The 18712-nt window shown below is 32.5% G+C and overlaps 1 protein-coding gene across 5 annotated transcripts; it reads left to right on the top strand.

Moving 5' to 3' along the window:
• Positions 1–946: 946 nt before the first annotated feature.
• LOC306652058 (eukaryotic translation initiation factor 1A, X-chromosomal-like) lies at positions 947–18712 on the top strand. 5 transcript variants are annotated; one of them, XM_079125143.1, is made up of 7 exons: positions 958–1647; positions 4895–4978; positions 7445–7548; positions 8962–9012; positions 13229–13310; positions 15541–15632; positions 17658–18712. In XM_079125143.1, the coding sequence occupies exons 1-7, from the start codon at positions 1632–1634 to the stop codon at positions 17661–17663; spliced, it is 435 nt and encodes a 144-aa protein (XP_078981269.1). In that variant the 5' UTR covers positions 958–1631; the 3' UTR covers positions 17664–18712. The 5 variants fall into 5 exon arrangements, with proteins under 5 accessions (XP_078981267.1, XP_078981266.1, XP_078981269.1 ...); XM_079125142.1 differs by lacking the exon at positions 13229–13310 and having other exon boundaries at positions 963–1647; XM_079125141.1 differs by lacking the exons at positions 13229–13310; positions 15541–15632; positions 17658–18712 and having other exon boundaries at positions 947–1460; positions 1577–1647; positions 8962–9831.

Genomic DNA, 18712 nt, shown 5'->3' with positions numbered 1-18712 from the left:
GTTCATTGAAGGGACAGGAAAAGAGAAAGGGGATATTCTCAAGGGAGAAAGTGAGTCCTCTCAGAGAACAGAGTAGGCCAACTTGCCTTTCCTGCCCTATGGTTTTATTGGGGCTCCAAAAAGTTTTCCAGAGAATTCCACCCAGGTCCACCTCTTGCCTTCTGGCTGATAGCAAGATGATGTGAAACCTTTTGGTCCCCACTGCCATGGCCATTCTAGGTCACCTAGGCTCATGCTGATTGATTTTAATTGGACTTTTAAGCATACATTTTTATATTCTGTGGCTAGGAGAAATTATCCTTATGTCCCTGAATTTTATGACCTAGGTCACAAAAGTTTGCTATGTTCCTCCCATCAATATTATTTTTGCCTGCATTTCTCCTATAGGTAACAGGCAGTTTGCTGAAAATAATGACATAAGCTGTCTGCTTAAGTCAGACCAGGCTGAAGGTAAACTGCTTTTTTGGCAAAGAAGGCAGGTGGGGGGGGGGGGGTCAGCATAGTGGTTCCATTTTACAGAATTATTCTCTTAACTTTGTTTTCCCACCATCCTCATTTGTCTGTTCCCTAGCACGATAAGCATATTCTGTGTCCTGATAATATTTTTGGAAGTAGAGAGGCAGAAATAGAAATAACAAGCATTGTGAACATGGGTGACTTTGTTATTTCCTAATCATTCAATCTAATTGAGTAAGAAAAGGAAACTGTTAAACCCAAAGACTTGACTTTGTGACAAACATAGCATTTTTTATTTTTATTTTTTTAATTTATTGTTCTGATTAATATATAAAACTAATATATAAAACAATTGCATATATTGCTGGAATATCATGTGATGTTTGGATACCGTAAACATTTTGTAATATCTAAATCAGGTCATTTTTATCTCCTCAAATATTCATCACTTCTTTATGCGAAAACATTTAAGACATCTTGCTGTTTTGTAAATTAGGATTCATAGTCTAACGGCCCCACCCCAGTCATTTGCCCCCACTACACCGCCCTACTATTCTCTTCAAGCCTCATCATAATAACTGTCAATCTGATGTCTGATTCTATGAGATCAACATTTATATATGTGATTGGAATCAAGCAGTATTTGTCTTTCTGTGCTGGACTTATTTCATTTAACATAATGATCTCAAGTTCCCAGTGGAAGACAAGATTTCAATCTTTTTATGGCTAAATAAATACTCCACTATACTCTGCTTTGTTCAATTTCAGTGGTACATTTCACTGACATCTTTTTTTATATAGCAGCAGATACCAAAGTCCTGCCCATTCCACACGGACTCCCGCTTATTCTTGATCACATTGCAGATATCATTTATACTCCCGCAAATTCTTCTCCAGTGCCTTCTCTATTTGTTCTGATACCTGTCAGTCAGTTGGTCACGCCCACAGGACAACGCGAGGTGGAGGAGGGGCGAAAGAGGTCCCAACAGGCCACCGGAGTCTTGGTATCTCTGTTGCTGTTTCGTCATAGTGTACAGTTGCCATTTATCGGAGAGCTTCCGTAGGTAGCCGTTGTTTACTCAACCTGCGACTGATAGCTACTTCCTGCTTTCTCATCTAGTCCGGGGAAAGGAGTTAGCAGATACCATTGGAAAAAAGTTGTTGCGGCCACCGCCATGCCTAAGAATAAAGGTAATAAGATTGAATTACTAGACCACGGCTGTATTTAGGGCGTACTTTCCCCCATCATTTCGGGTCCGATACCTGGTACAGTAGTCAGTGTCAGTTCTTCCTTCCCACTTATGGAAACGCCAGCATCTCAAAGCTCGGGAGAGGGCTGGGGAAGTTACTCCTGTTTCCCAGTTTGGTCACATTGGGGTGGAGCCGACGCCATTTTTGTAGGGCCTCCTGTGGGAGAATGTGAGCGTTTGCCCCTGGTTCGCGCCAGACCGACCACGGCGCTTCAGGGACTTGTCGGAAGACCTCCCTCGGGATCTCCTGTACTTGGTGATAGGTTCCTTTAGTCCTTCTTGGGATTGTCCTGAAAGCATTTCTTAACTTTTGAGAGTTGTTTTAATCACCCCAAACATTCGTGCCTGGATTTCTTTATGGACCGTTAAAAAAATGTTCTTGAGGAAACTCCGTCTTTTTAAAGGACGGTGGAACCTTGAAACATTTTAGACGTCAAGTTAGCTAATTATTTTACCCCAGCCCTTTACAGAGTTTAACAAACTTCCGATCTTCCTGCTCCTCCACCCCCGATCATGGATATATTGGGAATAAACACGAATAGATTTCTTTCACGTTACTTATTTTTTGGTTAAATGTTCACAGACTACACGTCAGAATAAGTTTACGTGGCATTTCCAAAATAAAAGGCCTAAACTTTGTAGAAGTAAAAGCATGCGCATCACTGAAATTCTTTTTATGGAACTAAGGTGTTCAGAGATTTTTAATGGCCTTAATTTTTTGAAGAAGATCATAGGTAGAAATAAACTGGTTTCCTGCTGGTAGTGGTTTTAAGTAGGACTACGGCCTACCAGAAATCTGGTTTTTATTATAGGGACTTGGACCACGTCTCCTTTTTACTTGACAGCTGTCAGCAGGAATTTTATGTATTTCTTTTTGTAGCTATTATCTATACTTAGCCTATTACTTAGTAGCAATACCATGTCTTCCATTTAACAGGTGCAGCGTCCCACAGACATTTCATCTTGTTTTCTAAGAATTCAGAGGGTAAACAGGATATGATTAATTTTATTAAATTTAATACGAATTATATAGTATTTTAGAAACATTCGAAAAGCATATACAATTTAATCAACTCCTGGAGACCCATACTGCTGAATATAAGAATTACAGCATAGGTTCAATTAAAGCCTTATGTGAACCCTTTGTGAATCTCTTCCTCTTTTTTTTTTTTTTTTTTTTTTTTTTTTTCTTTCATTCTCACACATGTAAACAAATCTGTAATCTTCTATTTATTAACTGATAGGCATTTTTAAAGATCCTGAATTTTAGAAAATAATACTAACTAATGTAGAATGAAACTTACTATTTTCACACTTAAACCGTTCAGTCAGTCTTGGTGGCAAAGCTGTGAAAAGGAGGGGGGGGAGAAGGAGGAGAGGGAGGAGGAGGATGAAAAAATTGAATGAAAAACTAAGTAAAATAAAATAAAAACAGCTCAGTAAAAGCATCCCCAATACCAGTTTCCTTTTTAAAAAGGAAAAAGGAAGTCTTATCAGTATTATCTTGGTGAGAGCTACTTATGTGTTGAACAGCTTTTGATTTCAACCCATTTTTATTCAGCATTTTCCTCTGGAAATCTTAGAAACCAGTCAGTCCCCACATCAGAAAATGGGCATCCTTTGGCCCATTCATGAAGGTTAAGATGCATTGAAGCTTTAAAAAGGATCCTAAGTAGGTTTTTTGAATTACCCTTCTTTCAAAAGATATATGAACTATTCGTGGTTTATTCACATACAAAAAACAGCCAAAGTTTGGTATATAACCCAAGGAGCTTAACAATCCTTTCCTTCATGCAACTTATATTTGAAATTCTGGCATGATTAATACTGATAATATATAACATTTTTTCCTTTCTAGGAAGTTAGTTTTGGTGTGTCCTGTGAATACCTCAGGTATTGAATCAGATGAGAACAGAATTATGGAAGCCTGCCTTTATTTTGTAGCAGCACAGAGCATTGAGACTGCTGCGTGAGAGTTAGTGCATTTAAGAATTAGATGTCTTTTTAGTGGTAATTCACATATTTTATTCTGATTGGGGTATATATTTTAAAAATTCTAACCTTTGTTTTTTTATTACTGCTATTCAACCTTTCTCCCCTTTTTTGGAAATGACTGCTATTTTAGGTTTTGGAATGGGAAGAAAATATTCTGGAGAAATACCCAATTCTGTCACTATTTAATTGAAAATCTCATAAGGAAATAAAGCTAATAAGTATATCCTTATTTGTTCAACTTTATTAATATATTAAAATTCAGGATAAATAGTGAAATTTGATTATAACTCTTTAGCATGGTAAGATTGTGTTGAAACTATTACGATGATGGAGAACTAGATAATCTCCTTTGCTGATGAAATTTTAAACCAGTATGTAGCTGATCAAAAAACTAAGAAAGTAGATATTAGACTTTTTGTCCAGAAATTCTATTTCTCTTCATCCATCCACTGTAAGTTGTAGACTGGAGTTGATGGCAGCCTAATTTAATAACAGGGAAAACATAAAGGATGCCAAAATAAGGGAAAAATGTACTTTTAAGAATTAAAATGTTGGATCTACTTCTGTACTTAGTGATTTAAAAAGATATTCATTACAGATTATTGAGTGGAGTTAAAATATATTATAGAAAAGAATGGACCCAGGTGTAGTGGTGCATGCCCATAGTTCCAGCATCTCTGGAGTCTGAGGCAGGAAGATCACAAATTCAAAGCCAACCTTAGCAGCTTAGCTAAGACTTGAGCAACTTAGTAAAACTCTGATTCAAAATTTTTAAAATTTTAAAAAGGAATAGAAATTTGGCCCATTGATTAAGAGCCATTCAATCTCTGGTACACAAAAAGAAAAAAGAAAGGATGGTTGTTTCTAGTTTGAAAGTACAGACAGTATTTTTCTCTGGGCTATTCTTTTTTTTTTTTTTTTTTCTATGTACTTTAGTATATACACTTCATTTTAGAATTATCCAAACAATATGTTCAAGAAAGGTAAGGCATTGATGGATAGGAATATTTGGTACTAGATGTAAATGGAAACTTTGAAAATTATAAAAATGATTGACAAATTAGGTCAGTTTTTAAAAATACTATTACTGTTCTTTTAATATGATGGTGCTAAAGAGACATGTAAGACAATCATGCAGACATGATTAAATTTTTGACTTTATTAAATTTTTTACTTATCTTTTTATTGATTAGGTAAAGGAGGTAAAAACAGACGCAGAGGTAAAAATGAAAATGAATCTGAAAAAAGAGAGTTGGTTTTTAAAGAGGATGGACAAGGTAAGACTTTTTAATTTAGGCTCCATTTATTAACATTGCTTCTGTTGTAAATTTTAATTTTTAACCCAAAAGCCATCTTAATCATAATCCTGAGTAGTTGTCCTTATGCCTTCATTTTGCTTTTCTTCATTTCTCCTCATCCATGTTTTCTAATACTTGTCTATTAAGTAATCTTTCTCTGACATACTAAACTCTAATTCATTGGTGGTTATTTTTATAAATGTAGGTTTACTGTTTTGTGTGGGAGAACATGCTGTAATTGAGAATAAATTTTAGAGTTTATAATTAAGGAAATTAAGCATAGAATGATCTTATTGGAGATTTCATGCTTTTCTACTGAGTAAGTTCAATAGACCACATAGATAGTTATTAGGAATAAATCTCAAGAACTTTTTGGGCCTTCAGTTCATTGCCTGGTGACTCATCATTATTAGGATGTAATAAAACTGAATAAATTGACTAATCCTATTTTGATGAGTAAGTGCAGCTCAAGCTACAAAGAACCACCAAACTATACTGACTGAAAATACTGCGTGCTTTTTCTCCTTTTTATCCTTTTGTAAGTAATTTGAACTACCGAAAACTTTGAATATCAGTACAACAACCCCTCCATGTATTCTTTACTTAAATTATACCAGTTTTTAATATTTTTGCATTTGTTTTCTTTCTTATTGTATATATGCACATGTATACATATTTTCTTAATCATTGAAAATACAGAAATCTAATCATACAAAGTTATAGATTTAAGCTTTAAATAATTAATGATGTATCTTCTAAGATCAGAGACTTTCCCTTTCATAACTCCAGAATTATTACAAGATATTTAACTTTCATACTTTGCTGTGAAACCAGTAATCACTAACCATATGTAGCTCTATAAACGAATTAAAATTTCTAAGTAGTGATAACTATATTAATGTTTCTGTTAACAAAAGTTTTATAAGTAATGTTGGTATAGTATCTAAATTTGCTCAGGTGGTGCAGTTATTTTAGCTCTTTATAAGAAAAACCATGTATGTTTCTATGCACGTTTTTTCAGCATTCATAAGAAGTTATTAAAAACTCAACATCTTTTATGCTATGAAACATGATTTCATTCCCTTACTATTAGATGTTGATGTTGTTTTCAGGTCAGTTTTCTTATTTCTTTCTTTCTTTCTTTTTTTTTTTTTTTTTTCTTGTTTCTTCCCATTTTGGAAAAGTGGGAACTGGTAATATAAGCTCATTAGCTATGTTACATGGACCTCACTGTCACATAACAACCTCTTGATGCAGTTTTCAGATTTATCTCTAGTATAATTACAAATCAGTTAATAGTTTCTTTGAGATTAGTTCTGAAAGCTTACTAGTATTGTTTCCTACCCTCTATTCCACTCTTTGTTTTTATCGTGTATTTGAGATTGCCCCATGGTAGCTAATAACTCATGTTCTTATCATTGTTTTCTAGCAATACCAGATTCAGGACACTTTTGAAATTTTTTAAAATATTTTAATTAAACATTTTATATTCTCCCTATGAATATTATTATTGTGTGTTTTATAAACTTTAGAATGATAGTAAACACAGGAATTCTATTATAAACAAAGAAATTTCTAATAATTAAACTTGTTAGCTGCTTCCTAAGTTTTAGGGAAAGGAAAGATATGACTATGTCTATATGGTATAGTTTGATAACAGTGTCTATTTTGAAATGAGCCACCTTATATTTAAAAGTATAGCATGGATTTATCTTCAAATGCCATATGTTATGCCAATCTGAAAAAAAACAAAGGCTGAATGTTTTCCCTGATAAGTGGATGATGATATATAATGGAGGGGCGGGGTGCAGAGAGAAGAATGGAAGAACTTCAGAATACGTAGAGGGAAATAGGGGGATAGGAAACATGGTGGAATGAGACAGACATCATTACCCTGTGTACATATATAATTACATGAGTGGTGTGAATCTATATCATGTACAACCATAGAAACAAAATGATGTACCCCATTTGTGTACAGTGAATCAAAATGCAGTCTGTAAAATTTTTTTAAAAATTAAATAAATAAATAAAAGAACAGCATGCAGTAATAAATGTTAGTCAATTGATTTATTCAAAATAAGTCTGTAATTAAAATTTTGTAATAATAGAGATGACTCTTCCTTGAAAAGACATGTGTATTTGGGGGCAATCTACTTGTCTGGTTCTTTATTACTCTAAAAGAAACTATCACATAGAAGCATGGCTGGGATAGGTTTAGAAATTGACAGTTAAATACATCCCTGGTTTCTTAGAATATGTGTCATCTCGGAAAAGAGCTTTCAGGTGGACATTTTAGTGGTCAAACCATATCCATTAAAGGATGTTTGATTCAAATTTAGCAGTAAAAATATAAATCATCAATGTTTCAATTATTATTATAATAATAATACTATTCTATATTATTCTGTAGAATAATATTTCCTCTTTTTTTTTTTTCTTCAGAATATGCTCAGGTAATCAAAATGTTGGGAAATGGACGATTGGAAGCAATGTGTTTTGATGGTGTAAAGAGGTTGTGCCATATTAGAGGCAAATTGAGAAAAAAGGTAGGTGTGTAGATTTCTTTGCTTCAAGATAAACTTTGTTATAAATTGGTTTTTTTAATATGAAAGCAAGAAATTCAGTTTCGCAAGTTCCTGAGAGATATTCATAGACCTGAACAGTAATTTACATGACAATATAAATAAGAATATCATTGATCATTATCATTTGCTTCACTTACATTATATTTCTTCTGGAGATGTTTACTGTGAATGTAATAGTGAGAAAATAACCTGACAAATCCAATCTATAAAACAAATGGTCTAGATTCAAATGTTCATTCCATGAAAGGAAACAGCAGAAGATTAGAAATTGTTTTAGATTAAAAGAAACTACAGAGATTAATAATTAATGAATCACGTTCCTTAGTTAGATTTTTGGATTAGGGGAAATAACTGTGGTATTAGGGAAATTTGAATATGGAATATGTTAGATAACAGATTCCCTATAGGCCATCAAGGCAGTTTTATAAATTAGATTGATTATGTTTCATTAAATCTGTTTTTAAAAATTATTTTTAAGTGTTTTCTTTAATCATTTAACAAATTAATGGCACTTTTAAAGACTTATTTTTTATTTGAATTTTTATTACTATTATTTTTTTATTTAGCTTTTAATTTTTTACAGGGCTTATTCTTTTGGGGCTGCTGTAACAAAATACCACTTGCCTGGTCTCAAAGTACTTGACTTATAATTTATTACAGTTCTGAAGACTATTTCTGTCTGGAGACGTTATAAATCTGGTGATGGCCTGCTTTCTGATTGATGGTGCCTTCTTGCTGAGTCTTGGTATGGAAGAAGGGACCAGCAAGCATTCTGGGACCTCTTTAATAAGAGCAGTAATAACATTCATGAGACTTCTTCCCTCCTGACCTAATCAACTCCCCAAACTCTCACCTCCTGATACTTTCATATTGAATGTTAGAATTTTAATATGTTCATTTTAGAGGGACACAAACATTCAGAAAATAGGAGGACTTATATGTATGTAGATTGATTTCTGGATGGCTCTATTTGGGTAGATAGTAATTCATATTTTGGGCAACTAAATATCTTAGGAGAGTTTTTAATGTTTAGTCACATTCCATAACAAATGATCTTTTAAGTTTTAAACTCTTAAGTAGTTGAAATAAGATTGTATATTTAAGTTGTCTACATGTATATTTTATTGTAGTATATACTACATACTATAGTTTTATCTTACCTTTGCATTTTTTGAAAATGATACTTGAGATGGAACCCAGGTTCTTCACATGTGAGGGTGGTGCTCTATCATTGAGCAATATACCTTTGGTTCCCTGGATTTTTGAAAATTTACAAAGTGGGTGAAAAGTATATCTATTTTGTGGCACAATTCATGTAACTTCACTCTTTTAAAATTATTTGTATTTTAAAATATTCATAAATGGTCTTTGTAGGTTTGGATAAATTCCTCAGACATCATATTGGTTGGTCTGCGAGACTATCAGGTAAAAATAACATTTAAATTTGTGCTGTGCACTGTGTGGTGCATGACTGTAATTTCAGGGACTCTGGAGACTGAAGCAAGAGGATCACAAGTTCATATCGGCCTCATCAACTTAGCAAGAACTAAGCTATTTAGTGAGACTTTGTCTCAAAGTAAACATAAAAGGGCTGGCAATGCAGTGTTTAAGAACCTCTGGGTTCAATGCCCAGCACCACAAATACAAAACCAAAACAAATTAGAACTGTGCCCTTGTTATTTAATAAATCATTAATATGCACTAGATAACAGTCCTAATATCTTTAACCAGTTCTAGTTCATATGATTTGTCACCATTCTGCCATCAAAATTTGTTAAAAGCCAGTTGAGACTATAATATTTTCCTAATTCAAAATAATTCCCAAAGTTGATGGCACATGTTTGTTATAATAAAAATAATTCAACATTGTTTTTACTATTTTAAATATTTATGTTGTAGTCTCTTATTGATGTAGAAAAATACTATTAATTATTCTGTCCTCTTTCATTTGATGACATTCTGTTGAATATTCCAGGATATATTAGAGCTGATGATTCCCAAGTGCCAGTCTATGAAATAGTATTGATGCAGACTGACATATTCTCTGATTTCTAGTGAAATATGAAGATAGGTAGATATGGTGTTTTTCATGAAGCTCAGTTGTCCATTTTCTTTCTAAAATATTTCTAGAATATTTTTAAATTAAATTTTCTGAAATAAAGGTGGTAGTGTGCATGTTTTTTGTTGTTGTTGTTGTTGTTGTTGGTTGTTTTTGTTTTTTTTCTTTATTAATGTACTTACCTGGTAAAACAAAAATTTAGAGTTCTATTTAAATTTTTTTTTTTTTTTTTTTTTTCCTGGAGAGTTTCACTGCATTGTCCAGGCTAGCCTTGAATTCTGGTCTCAGTTGATCCTCCTACTTCAGCCTCTGAGAGTGTAGGCATTCACCAACACACACAGCTTCATCACTTTATTGTGAAATCTAGAGGTCTTGAAATCCAAGTCTGGAAGAGCAAGTCAGCTTTTTGTTGCTGTGATGAGGCAGAAACACCATGGCCAAAAGACTTGGTAGGTTATAGCTGCTCAGCTCATGGCAGCTAAGGGGAGAGAGTGGCAAGGAGAAAAATGAAGGGGACAAAGACAAGATACAATCAGAAAGGCTCACCCCTATGGACATATTCCCTTCAACTAGGCCCCACCTCCTACAGATTCCAGTACCTCCTAGTAGTCCATTCAATTATGAACCCATTTTTGGATTAATCTATTGAAAATGGTAAAGCCCTCATGATCCAGACATTTGCCAAAAGTCCCACCTTGAACATTGCTACATTAAAGACAAAAAGCCTTCAACACATGAGCCTTCGGGAGACATTCTTTTCGTATTATTAAAGAAAGTTTCTATAAATGTCTCTTAGAGCTAGTTGACTTATAGTACTCTGTTCTCTATTTCTTTGTTGGTCTGCTTTAGATTTTTGTTTTTTGCTTGTTTGTTTTGTTTTGTTTTTTTGTGGTGCAGGGCCTGAACTTTGGGTCTTGTGCATACAACAACGCAAGCACTGTACCAACTAGCTATATCCCTAAACCCTGTCTTCTTTAATTCTTTAAATATATTTCTTCAAGCATATTTATGATAGTTGATGTAAAATGTTTGTTTGTCAAACAAACAGGGCTTTCTCAGAATGAGTTTGTAATGGTTGCTGTTTTTTCTATTATGGGCCACTCTTAAGTTTTCTTATATTTTTTTCCTCTCTTTTATTTTTCATTGTTCAAAAAATGTACATCTCAAATACAATATAGCAATTCTGGAAATTAGATTCACTTTCCCTGGGTTTGTGGTTACTGCTGCTTGTTTGTTTAGTGACCTTTTCTGATCTAATTCTGTAACCATTGAATACCTGGTTGGTTGACAACTGATGTTTGATATCAAATTTTTTGCTAAACCATTAAGCCTCTGATTGTACAAAAACATGATTTGTGCATTTGGGTCATTCCTTTAACATTAAATCACGCAGTTGAAACCCTTACTTAGTTTTAATTTCATGCTGTACAAAATGTGTAGATCAGAACCAGATATTCGATCTAAATTATTTGAGCTGTGATTAGTCTTCTAGACTTACTTTCTAGACTCACTGATGTTGGGCTTTCAGATTTCTCATACACATCCCATTTCATAATGTTTCCTTTTAAGTGTTGTTGGTAAGATTTTTGTCTAAATTGTTATCATTTAAAATCATTGCACAGACTACCATTGATTGTTTTTCTACAAATGCTGTAGGGAATTACAAACGGATTGTTAGTAAAGAAAGTTCTGTAGTAATTAGAAGATTCCAGGATATGCTAAGGAGTTCTTTTGGGAATGGTGTTGTGAAGGAATTCTGACTTTCTGCATCCTCCAGTGGCAACTTAGGCTACTTAGGTTTTCAAGGGTACCTGAACTGGATCTGAGGGAGATAAAAATGGTCTTAGGAGTAGAGCAGATTAAAATACCAGAAAGCTTATTCACATTGTGAGTTAGCCATTTTACTTGGATAAGCACTCTTTAAATTTTTTTCATACATTTGATAAATTTTCAAAGTTCGAACAAAACTGATCTTGATAATTTTTTATAGTGTTCTTTTATTTTCTAAAGGAATGCGTTTTGTAATATGAAGGAATTAATTTTAGGAGGTCTATGTCTTGCTCATATCTATCAGTTTTAGTATACATAATCATACTGTTCATTTAAATCTTGGTGTTTTTATTCTATAAGGCTTGAATTAAAAACTACATTTTAACAAAATTATAAATTTTTTTGTGCACCTTACAGTTTTACAAATTCTGGTTTCTCCCATATTGCCAATGAATCACTGTGATCATTTTAGTGGCCTTTCTTTGGCTATTTGTTAGCTATATGACAAACCAGCAACATTCACCTGCTGCCATTTACCAGTCTAGCTGATCACGCTCTTAAAAATGGGGACAAGTGAACATTTTAGAACAGAGGTTTTCAGAGAGATTTGCATCACAGACACTTACTCAGAAGAGCTGTTAAAAATATAAATTTTTTGACTATACCCCAGATTTATTATTATTCTTTAAGAAAATAGACTGTTTAACCCTAAACAGTTATGATAGGCAGTGTATTCTAAAAAATATTTCCACTGCCACTGGAGAGAGCTAGTAATTTGAGAGACAGAGTGACTGGAGTATAAAAAAAGGTTTTATTAGCAACATGAAGGCATGTTAAAAGATGGAGGCTAATATCTGTTACTTCTACACAAAAAGGTTTATGTAGAACTTTTGTAAGAATGTTAGCTCAGTCTCAAGCAGGTAGGTGGCCAGAGTAGCTCATTAATGTGGAAAAATGGCCCATTCTGGAATGTAAGTTGTGAGCTCTTATCTTGTATAAGGGTCACCAAGTCATCCCAGACCTTTAAATCTAAGAAAAACATTTTTCAGTATAATGGTTTCTGTCAGTCATTCTCTGTATTTGCCTGACAACTTTTTTTTTTTTTTTTGTGGTACCAGGATTTGAACCGAGGAGCATTTAAACACTGAGACATATCCCCAGCCATTTATTATGTTTTATTTAGAGACAGGGTCTCACCAAGTTGCTGAGGCTGGTATGCCACTGCTCCTGGCTGACAAGTAACCTGTAATCATGATTTTTTTCATAACCTGGGAATGGACAGGGTACTAGGAAAGGACCACTGCAATTTAACTGATTCTGTAGTCATTAAGATATGAAGCAGAGTGTAGAGAGAAAATAGGTATGTTTTTAAATGGTGAAGAAGAAAGGGAGGAGGAAAAAACTTTTAAACTTAGTGCAATTTTATGCTGATTTGATTTTCTTTGTTTATATTATTTGCAGTTTTGTATTGCTGTATTTGATCTAAAAGATTTTCATTGCAATTCTTTTTTTTTTCTCTTTACTTAAAAGACTTTTAAGTAGAAGATAACTAAATATTGCGTTTTCCTGATCTGCTTTTATGCGGATGAAATCTGAATGTGTTTTCCTTTGTAAGCAATCTTCTTTCTATAGTTTAAACCCAAAGTTTTTTTAAGAGGGTAGTGAGTAGGAGAAGAAAAGCAGAAGAGTTTAGTAAAATTTAATGAACTTTTTCTTGATGTATATAATTTGAAAGTAATTTATGTGTAATTTGAAAACAACTGATGATATTTTGCTATAACCAGTTTTAAAAGCCACTTGTTTAATTCTAAGGATAATAAAGCTGATGTAATTTTAAAGTACAATGCAGATGAAGCTAGAAGTCTGAAGGCATATGGAGAGCTTCCAGAGCATGGTAATATCCATATTGTTGTATTTCCCATCATATGGTATTATTATTTATTGGTGTTTAAGTGAATGAATTTGGGTCTGTTTTACATATTGAGTGTGTAGCTAACAAAATTTAGTAAGTATGCCTGCTTGTACTTTAGCATATTTGTCAATATTTTAGGAAAAGTAAGAAGTCTCATGTTATTTTCATAAGGAATGTGTAACCTCTGGATGTGTAGCTATCAAAGGAATGGTTTTGTTAGATTTTTATGTTTTTATTTAGTGCACTATACATTTATTTAATATTGGGATTCATCTTGACAAAATAATAAAAGCATGAGAAATAGTTTGCTCCAAATCAGATTCTAGTACGTATCCTTTCCCTTTTCTTCTCCCTCTTCGTGTTCTTTTTTCCTAATTATACTGGTCTTTTTTTTTCTTTTTTCATTTATAGAGTTGTTGTTTTTTAAATTAGTGTATTGCATGGAGTATAATTTGCTTCACTTCAGTTCTCAGTGCTTCTTCTTTGCTTCTCCTCCTCCCTTCCTGTTACCCTTCCTCTACTTTACTGGTTTTTCTTCTGTTTTTCAGTTGGTATTTTCTGGATACACATAAAGTGAAATTCACTGATATAGTCATATATAGTAGCACAACTTGGTCAGTTTTATTCCACAATTCATTCCTTTTCCTGTTCTTTCTATTTTGCTGTGCTTAATAATTTTCAAGAGATAGGCAGTTTTTGTTTAAATGAAGGCAGCAATTATAATAGCTTTGATACTTTACATAACATTTTTTATTGAAATTGTTATTACATAGGGTATTTAAAACAAAAATGTTTTCTTTTTGAAAGAAACATATTTTCACAGAAAAAAAGTTTAAAAGACAAAGTACCCCATAACAAATTACTATTCAAGAGAAGATACACTAATTTGTGTGCCTACATATTTTACTTGGTAGCTCCACTTTGTATTCCACTGCATTTTATCATAAAAATAATAAGTTTGGGGGGAGCAGGTGGAGTGCTTGGCTTAACATGTGAGGCTCTGGATTCAATTCTTAGCGCTGCATGTAAAGTTCCACAACTAAAAAAAATTTTTTTTAGATAGTAAGTTTTTTTAAGAAGCATGAAGATTCTGATGAATTATTAGCATTTTAAAGAGTGCTGAATTATCTAGGAATCTGAGTAGCAGCTCCTTTTTTGCTTTATTTCTTAGAAATAAGCATGACTAGACCAAGTCTTTCTAATGTGATATCTTTTTAAACATGTTGAAATATGTGTTTTAATCTGAGGAGGACTTTAAAGGTACCATGAGAATATTGTTAGCCTGTGCTCAAGTCCTTTTTTTTTTTTTTTAAATTCTTTTTAGTTACATATGACAGTAGAATGTATTTTGGCAAATTATATATAACATAGAGTATATTTGCTCTATTTAGTATTCTACTGTTTTAGTTGTACATGATGTGGAATTAACCTGGTTGTATATTCAAATACAAGGGTAGCAAAGTTATGTCTGATTAATTCTACTGTCTTTCCTATTCCCTTTTCCTCCTTTCCCTTTGTTTCCTTTTTGTCTGACTCAGTAGATTTCTATTAGTCCCCTCCCAACCCTCCCTTATTTTGAGTTAGCATCCACAAATCAGAGAGAATAGCCAACCTTTCACTTTTTGGAATTGACTAATTTCCCTTGGCATGATATTCTCCAGTTCCATCCATTTACCAGCAAACGCCATAATGTATTATTCTCTGTGGCGAAGTAATATTCCATTGTGTTTATATGCCATGTTTTCTTTATCCATTTATCTGTTGAAGGGCACCTAGGTTGTTTTCTTAGTTTGGCTATTGTGAGTTGAGCTATTATATACCTGAAGGACTTAAAAACAGCATACTACAATTGCACAGCTACATCATCAAATCCTTTTTGAAGTATACTTTGAAAGTGTTTAGCTATTAGTAGTGAAATTGGAGTCTTTATGCATTACTAAAAATACTGTTTTGAACAAAAGAAAAATGTAGAACATATGCTCTTTGTTGTGTTATTTTGTAATTGGTGAATATCTGAGGAATTGTTTATAATGCCCTTTTTTGGTACAACTGGTAGAAGTTTGATAATTTTTTAGTAAAGAAGCATCAGTTGAATTATATTTTAAAACGGCCTTGTCTTATAGTTAAGTATTTTAGTAGACCCATTTTCTTTAATAGGCAATTTATTCAAATATTATTTTGATTGTATAATGAGTTCATTGGTTATCTTTAGCTAAAATCAATGAAACAGATACATTTGGTCCTGGAGATGACGATGAAATTCAGTTTGATGATATTGGAGATGATGATGAAGACATTGATGACGTAAGTAGATAACACCTACTGGTTTCTTAATTTTATTTGTGATTTGTATGAGTTAATCTCCCGAAAAAAGAAAAAAAAAAATTACCTCTTTTTCCTAAATATTTCCTTTAAGCCAAAAATATTGAACACTTAAGTTCAGGTGTGTTTTGGGACTTGGCCATGAGTTTGAGTATTAAGTAGTAGGCAGAAATAAGGTAGTTAAATTGTTTATACTTTTGGGAAGCCTTATCAGTCTTTTAAAAATTAGTATTAATTTGGGCAGAAGGCATTCCAAAATCATAATGTTTAAAGTTATAAAAAGCAAAAACTATTAGGAAGTCAGCAATTTTGAGAATATGCCTTTTCATAAATAAAATATGAATGTGTTAAAAGACTTGTTTGAAATTGCTTATTGCAGCACTAAAATTATAGCATACTCTAAAAGTCTTGTTAAATTTGGTGGAATTTCATTAATTTGTTAGCACTGTTAGCTAAACCCTTTTTTGGAGTTGGTAGGTGATTATTTTGGAGATGAGAATTGTTTTTCCTAATAATAAGGCAGTGAGAGAAGAATAACCCATACCTTACTATTCTTTTTTTAAAATTATTATATGTAAATAAAATTAATCCTGATTTTTCTTTGTGTGTATGTGTGTGTATAATAATTAAAATAGTAATCTAGTAGTAATGGTTTACAGTTTAGTCAGGCTTTTTTAAAACCTCTCTTTTTTTAAACCTCTCCTATAATGTAAATGTAATTCAAAAACTCTGTGTCTGCAAAGTCAAAAGTAATGAATTTGGGCACTAAGGTGAAATTTTAGAATAGCTGGAGTAACTGTTTTGATAGTTTGTACAAAACAATTACCCAAATCTTTTAAAAACTGCAAAGGCCAATCTTTGGAAATAAGTTGGGTTTAAGTAGTCCTGGCATTTACCCCTGTTTAGAACATCCATATTCTCACCACAAAGTTTCTGTAGCTGACATTTCTCTAAACTTAACATACTTATGCTTCTGCCCATCCAACATCCCTTTTATTGATAAAATTCCATAGCAGTTAGATTACTTGTACCATGAATTAAAGTGAGAGTATGTATCCATATAAATGTTTCATTTGTATTTGTATTTGTATATTTTTAAGCATACATACTCTAATCTTGTATAATCTTTAAGTGTACCCAAAAGTAGAAAAAAAAATGATGAGCAATATTATTCTAATGTTTTCCTTTATATACCTTCCTCTGGTGACACTATGCCAAAGGATTCTTGTAACTTAAATGACATTAGCATATGTTTTCTGTGTCAGAAATCTAAAGTTTTTGAATATTTTGAACATTTTTAACATTTTGACTGCCAGTGGGATTTACCATCTTCTAGAAAAATTAAGGAATCTGTCTAAAGTTTATGCATGAAAACACAGATGATAAACTGAAGGTACAGGCAATATTAACATTTTCTTCATGAAAAAAATCTTTATAAGCCAGGAGACTGAAGCAGGAGGAATAAAGTTCCAAGCCATCTTGGCCAACTTATCAATACCCTATGTCAAAATAAAACAAATAGACTGGGGGTGTAGTTCAGTTTATAGGTTTCAAGTTTAATCCCTAGTACTGTAAACAACAAACAAAAAGTAGTTTTGTGAGTTGTGCCAATCCTTTCTATAGGACTGCTGAGAGGGAAATGGAGAGTAAAGATAGTGATTATTCAAGGGATTTGCTATTTTGATATTTGTAAGTCCCTCCCCCAGTAATCTTATTACTTCTAGAGTCATTTCTCCAGAAGATTTACATCTGTTTATGCTTTTTTCATGTCTGCCAATCTTCAAAATATAAAATCTTTAAGCCCTAGCAGTAAAGAAAATAAAGAGATACCAAATTTTACTAAGGACATTCTGTGTGACATTTAACAGTATGAAACAAGTCTAAGGGAAAATCTGCACCTCTACAGAAAAATCTGCCCAAAAGGATTGTCCAGATAACCTTAAGAAGGTCTTAAAAGCAATAGAAATAATTATCTTTCCATGGATCTGATGTTCTTTTTACTTATAGATCTAAGCTGAACTCAGTGTTTCTGAGGATTATTCCACTGTTGAGATCTCGGCTGATATATCACCTACTAAGAAGAATAAAACTTCATTTAGAATGAGTAAAATTTGTTAAAGCAGATTTATTTATTTCATTTTTTAAAAGTATTTATTATATTTTATTAAAACTAGAGTTACCTTAAATGACTGTTAATAACACTGTTCTTAATTAAATTTAGATATAAAGGCTTTGATAAATTTGCCATGTTAAAACCAAAGTAAGGTGGAAATACCTTCCCATTTGTGACTACTTCATTTCTAGTAAATTAATGTTTTTAAATATTTGCCTTATACATTGTGTATTATAGTAAGCCCTAAATCCCATTGCTCTGTTTACAGTGTGTTTGCTATCTAGTTAACTAGATGTACTCTTGAGATTTTTAGAAAAAAGATATCTGCATTTGAAACCAGAAAAAATAGGGCTACTTTTCTTATTTATTTAGCAAAATGTATTTTGATACTTTAATGTCTTCTACATTCCTTCTTTATGTATGTTCCCATCATCCAAAGTAAGTTTTTCCAAAATGCAGTTTTTAAAATATGGATAACAATTTTGAGTTTGGAAGATTAGCAGTTATAAATGGAACACCAGGTGATAACCATTTTTGTTCACATTAGAATGTTGATATGAATTGACAATGTTTTTATTTAATTTTTTAAGATCATACAAAAATAGAAAATGAAAAATGAATAAGAAATACATTGTTGTAATATTTACCTAGAAAATTTTCCTAACAAGGAAACTTTTAATGTTATATAAAATAGTTTTTTGCAAAATAAGGTATATAAAAAAAGTTCTCCCCCACCCCAAGTCATCCATTTTAGCCCACATTTTGGGACTTTATGGATAATTAAATTACAAATAGAAAACTAATTTTATAGCATTCTATAAACTAAGACTTTCTTAAACTAACTTTAGGTTAAGGGAAAAAGGGTTAACATCTTACTGAAAAGAGTTTCTGTTTTCTGTATGGAGAAGCCACAACTCCAGAAATATAATAAAGTGTTATATTGAATATA

Source organism: Sciurus vulgaris (assembly GCF_902686455.1).
Source record: "Sciurus vulgaris genome assembly, chromosome: Y".
Lineage (NCBI taxonomy): Eukaryota > Metazoa > Chordata > Mammalia > Rodentia > Sciuridae > Sciurus > Sciurus vulgaris.
The sequence above is the reverse complement of the archived record's forward strand: the minus strand, read 5'-3'. Positions and strand labels throughout refer to the sequence as shown.

Bases quoted from the DNA above. Each gene is read 5' to 3' on its own strand.
- LOC306652058 (XM_079125141.1), top strand. The intron at 4,979-7,444 runs GTAAGACTTTTT...TTTTTTCTTCAG, and splicing joins TTTTAAAGAGGATGGACAAG to AATATGCTCAGGTAATCAAA. The intron at 7,549-8,961 runs GTAGGTGTGTAG...TGGTCTTTGTAG, and splicing joins GAGGCAAATTGAGAAAAAAG to GTTTGGATAAATTCCTCAGA.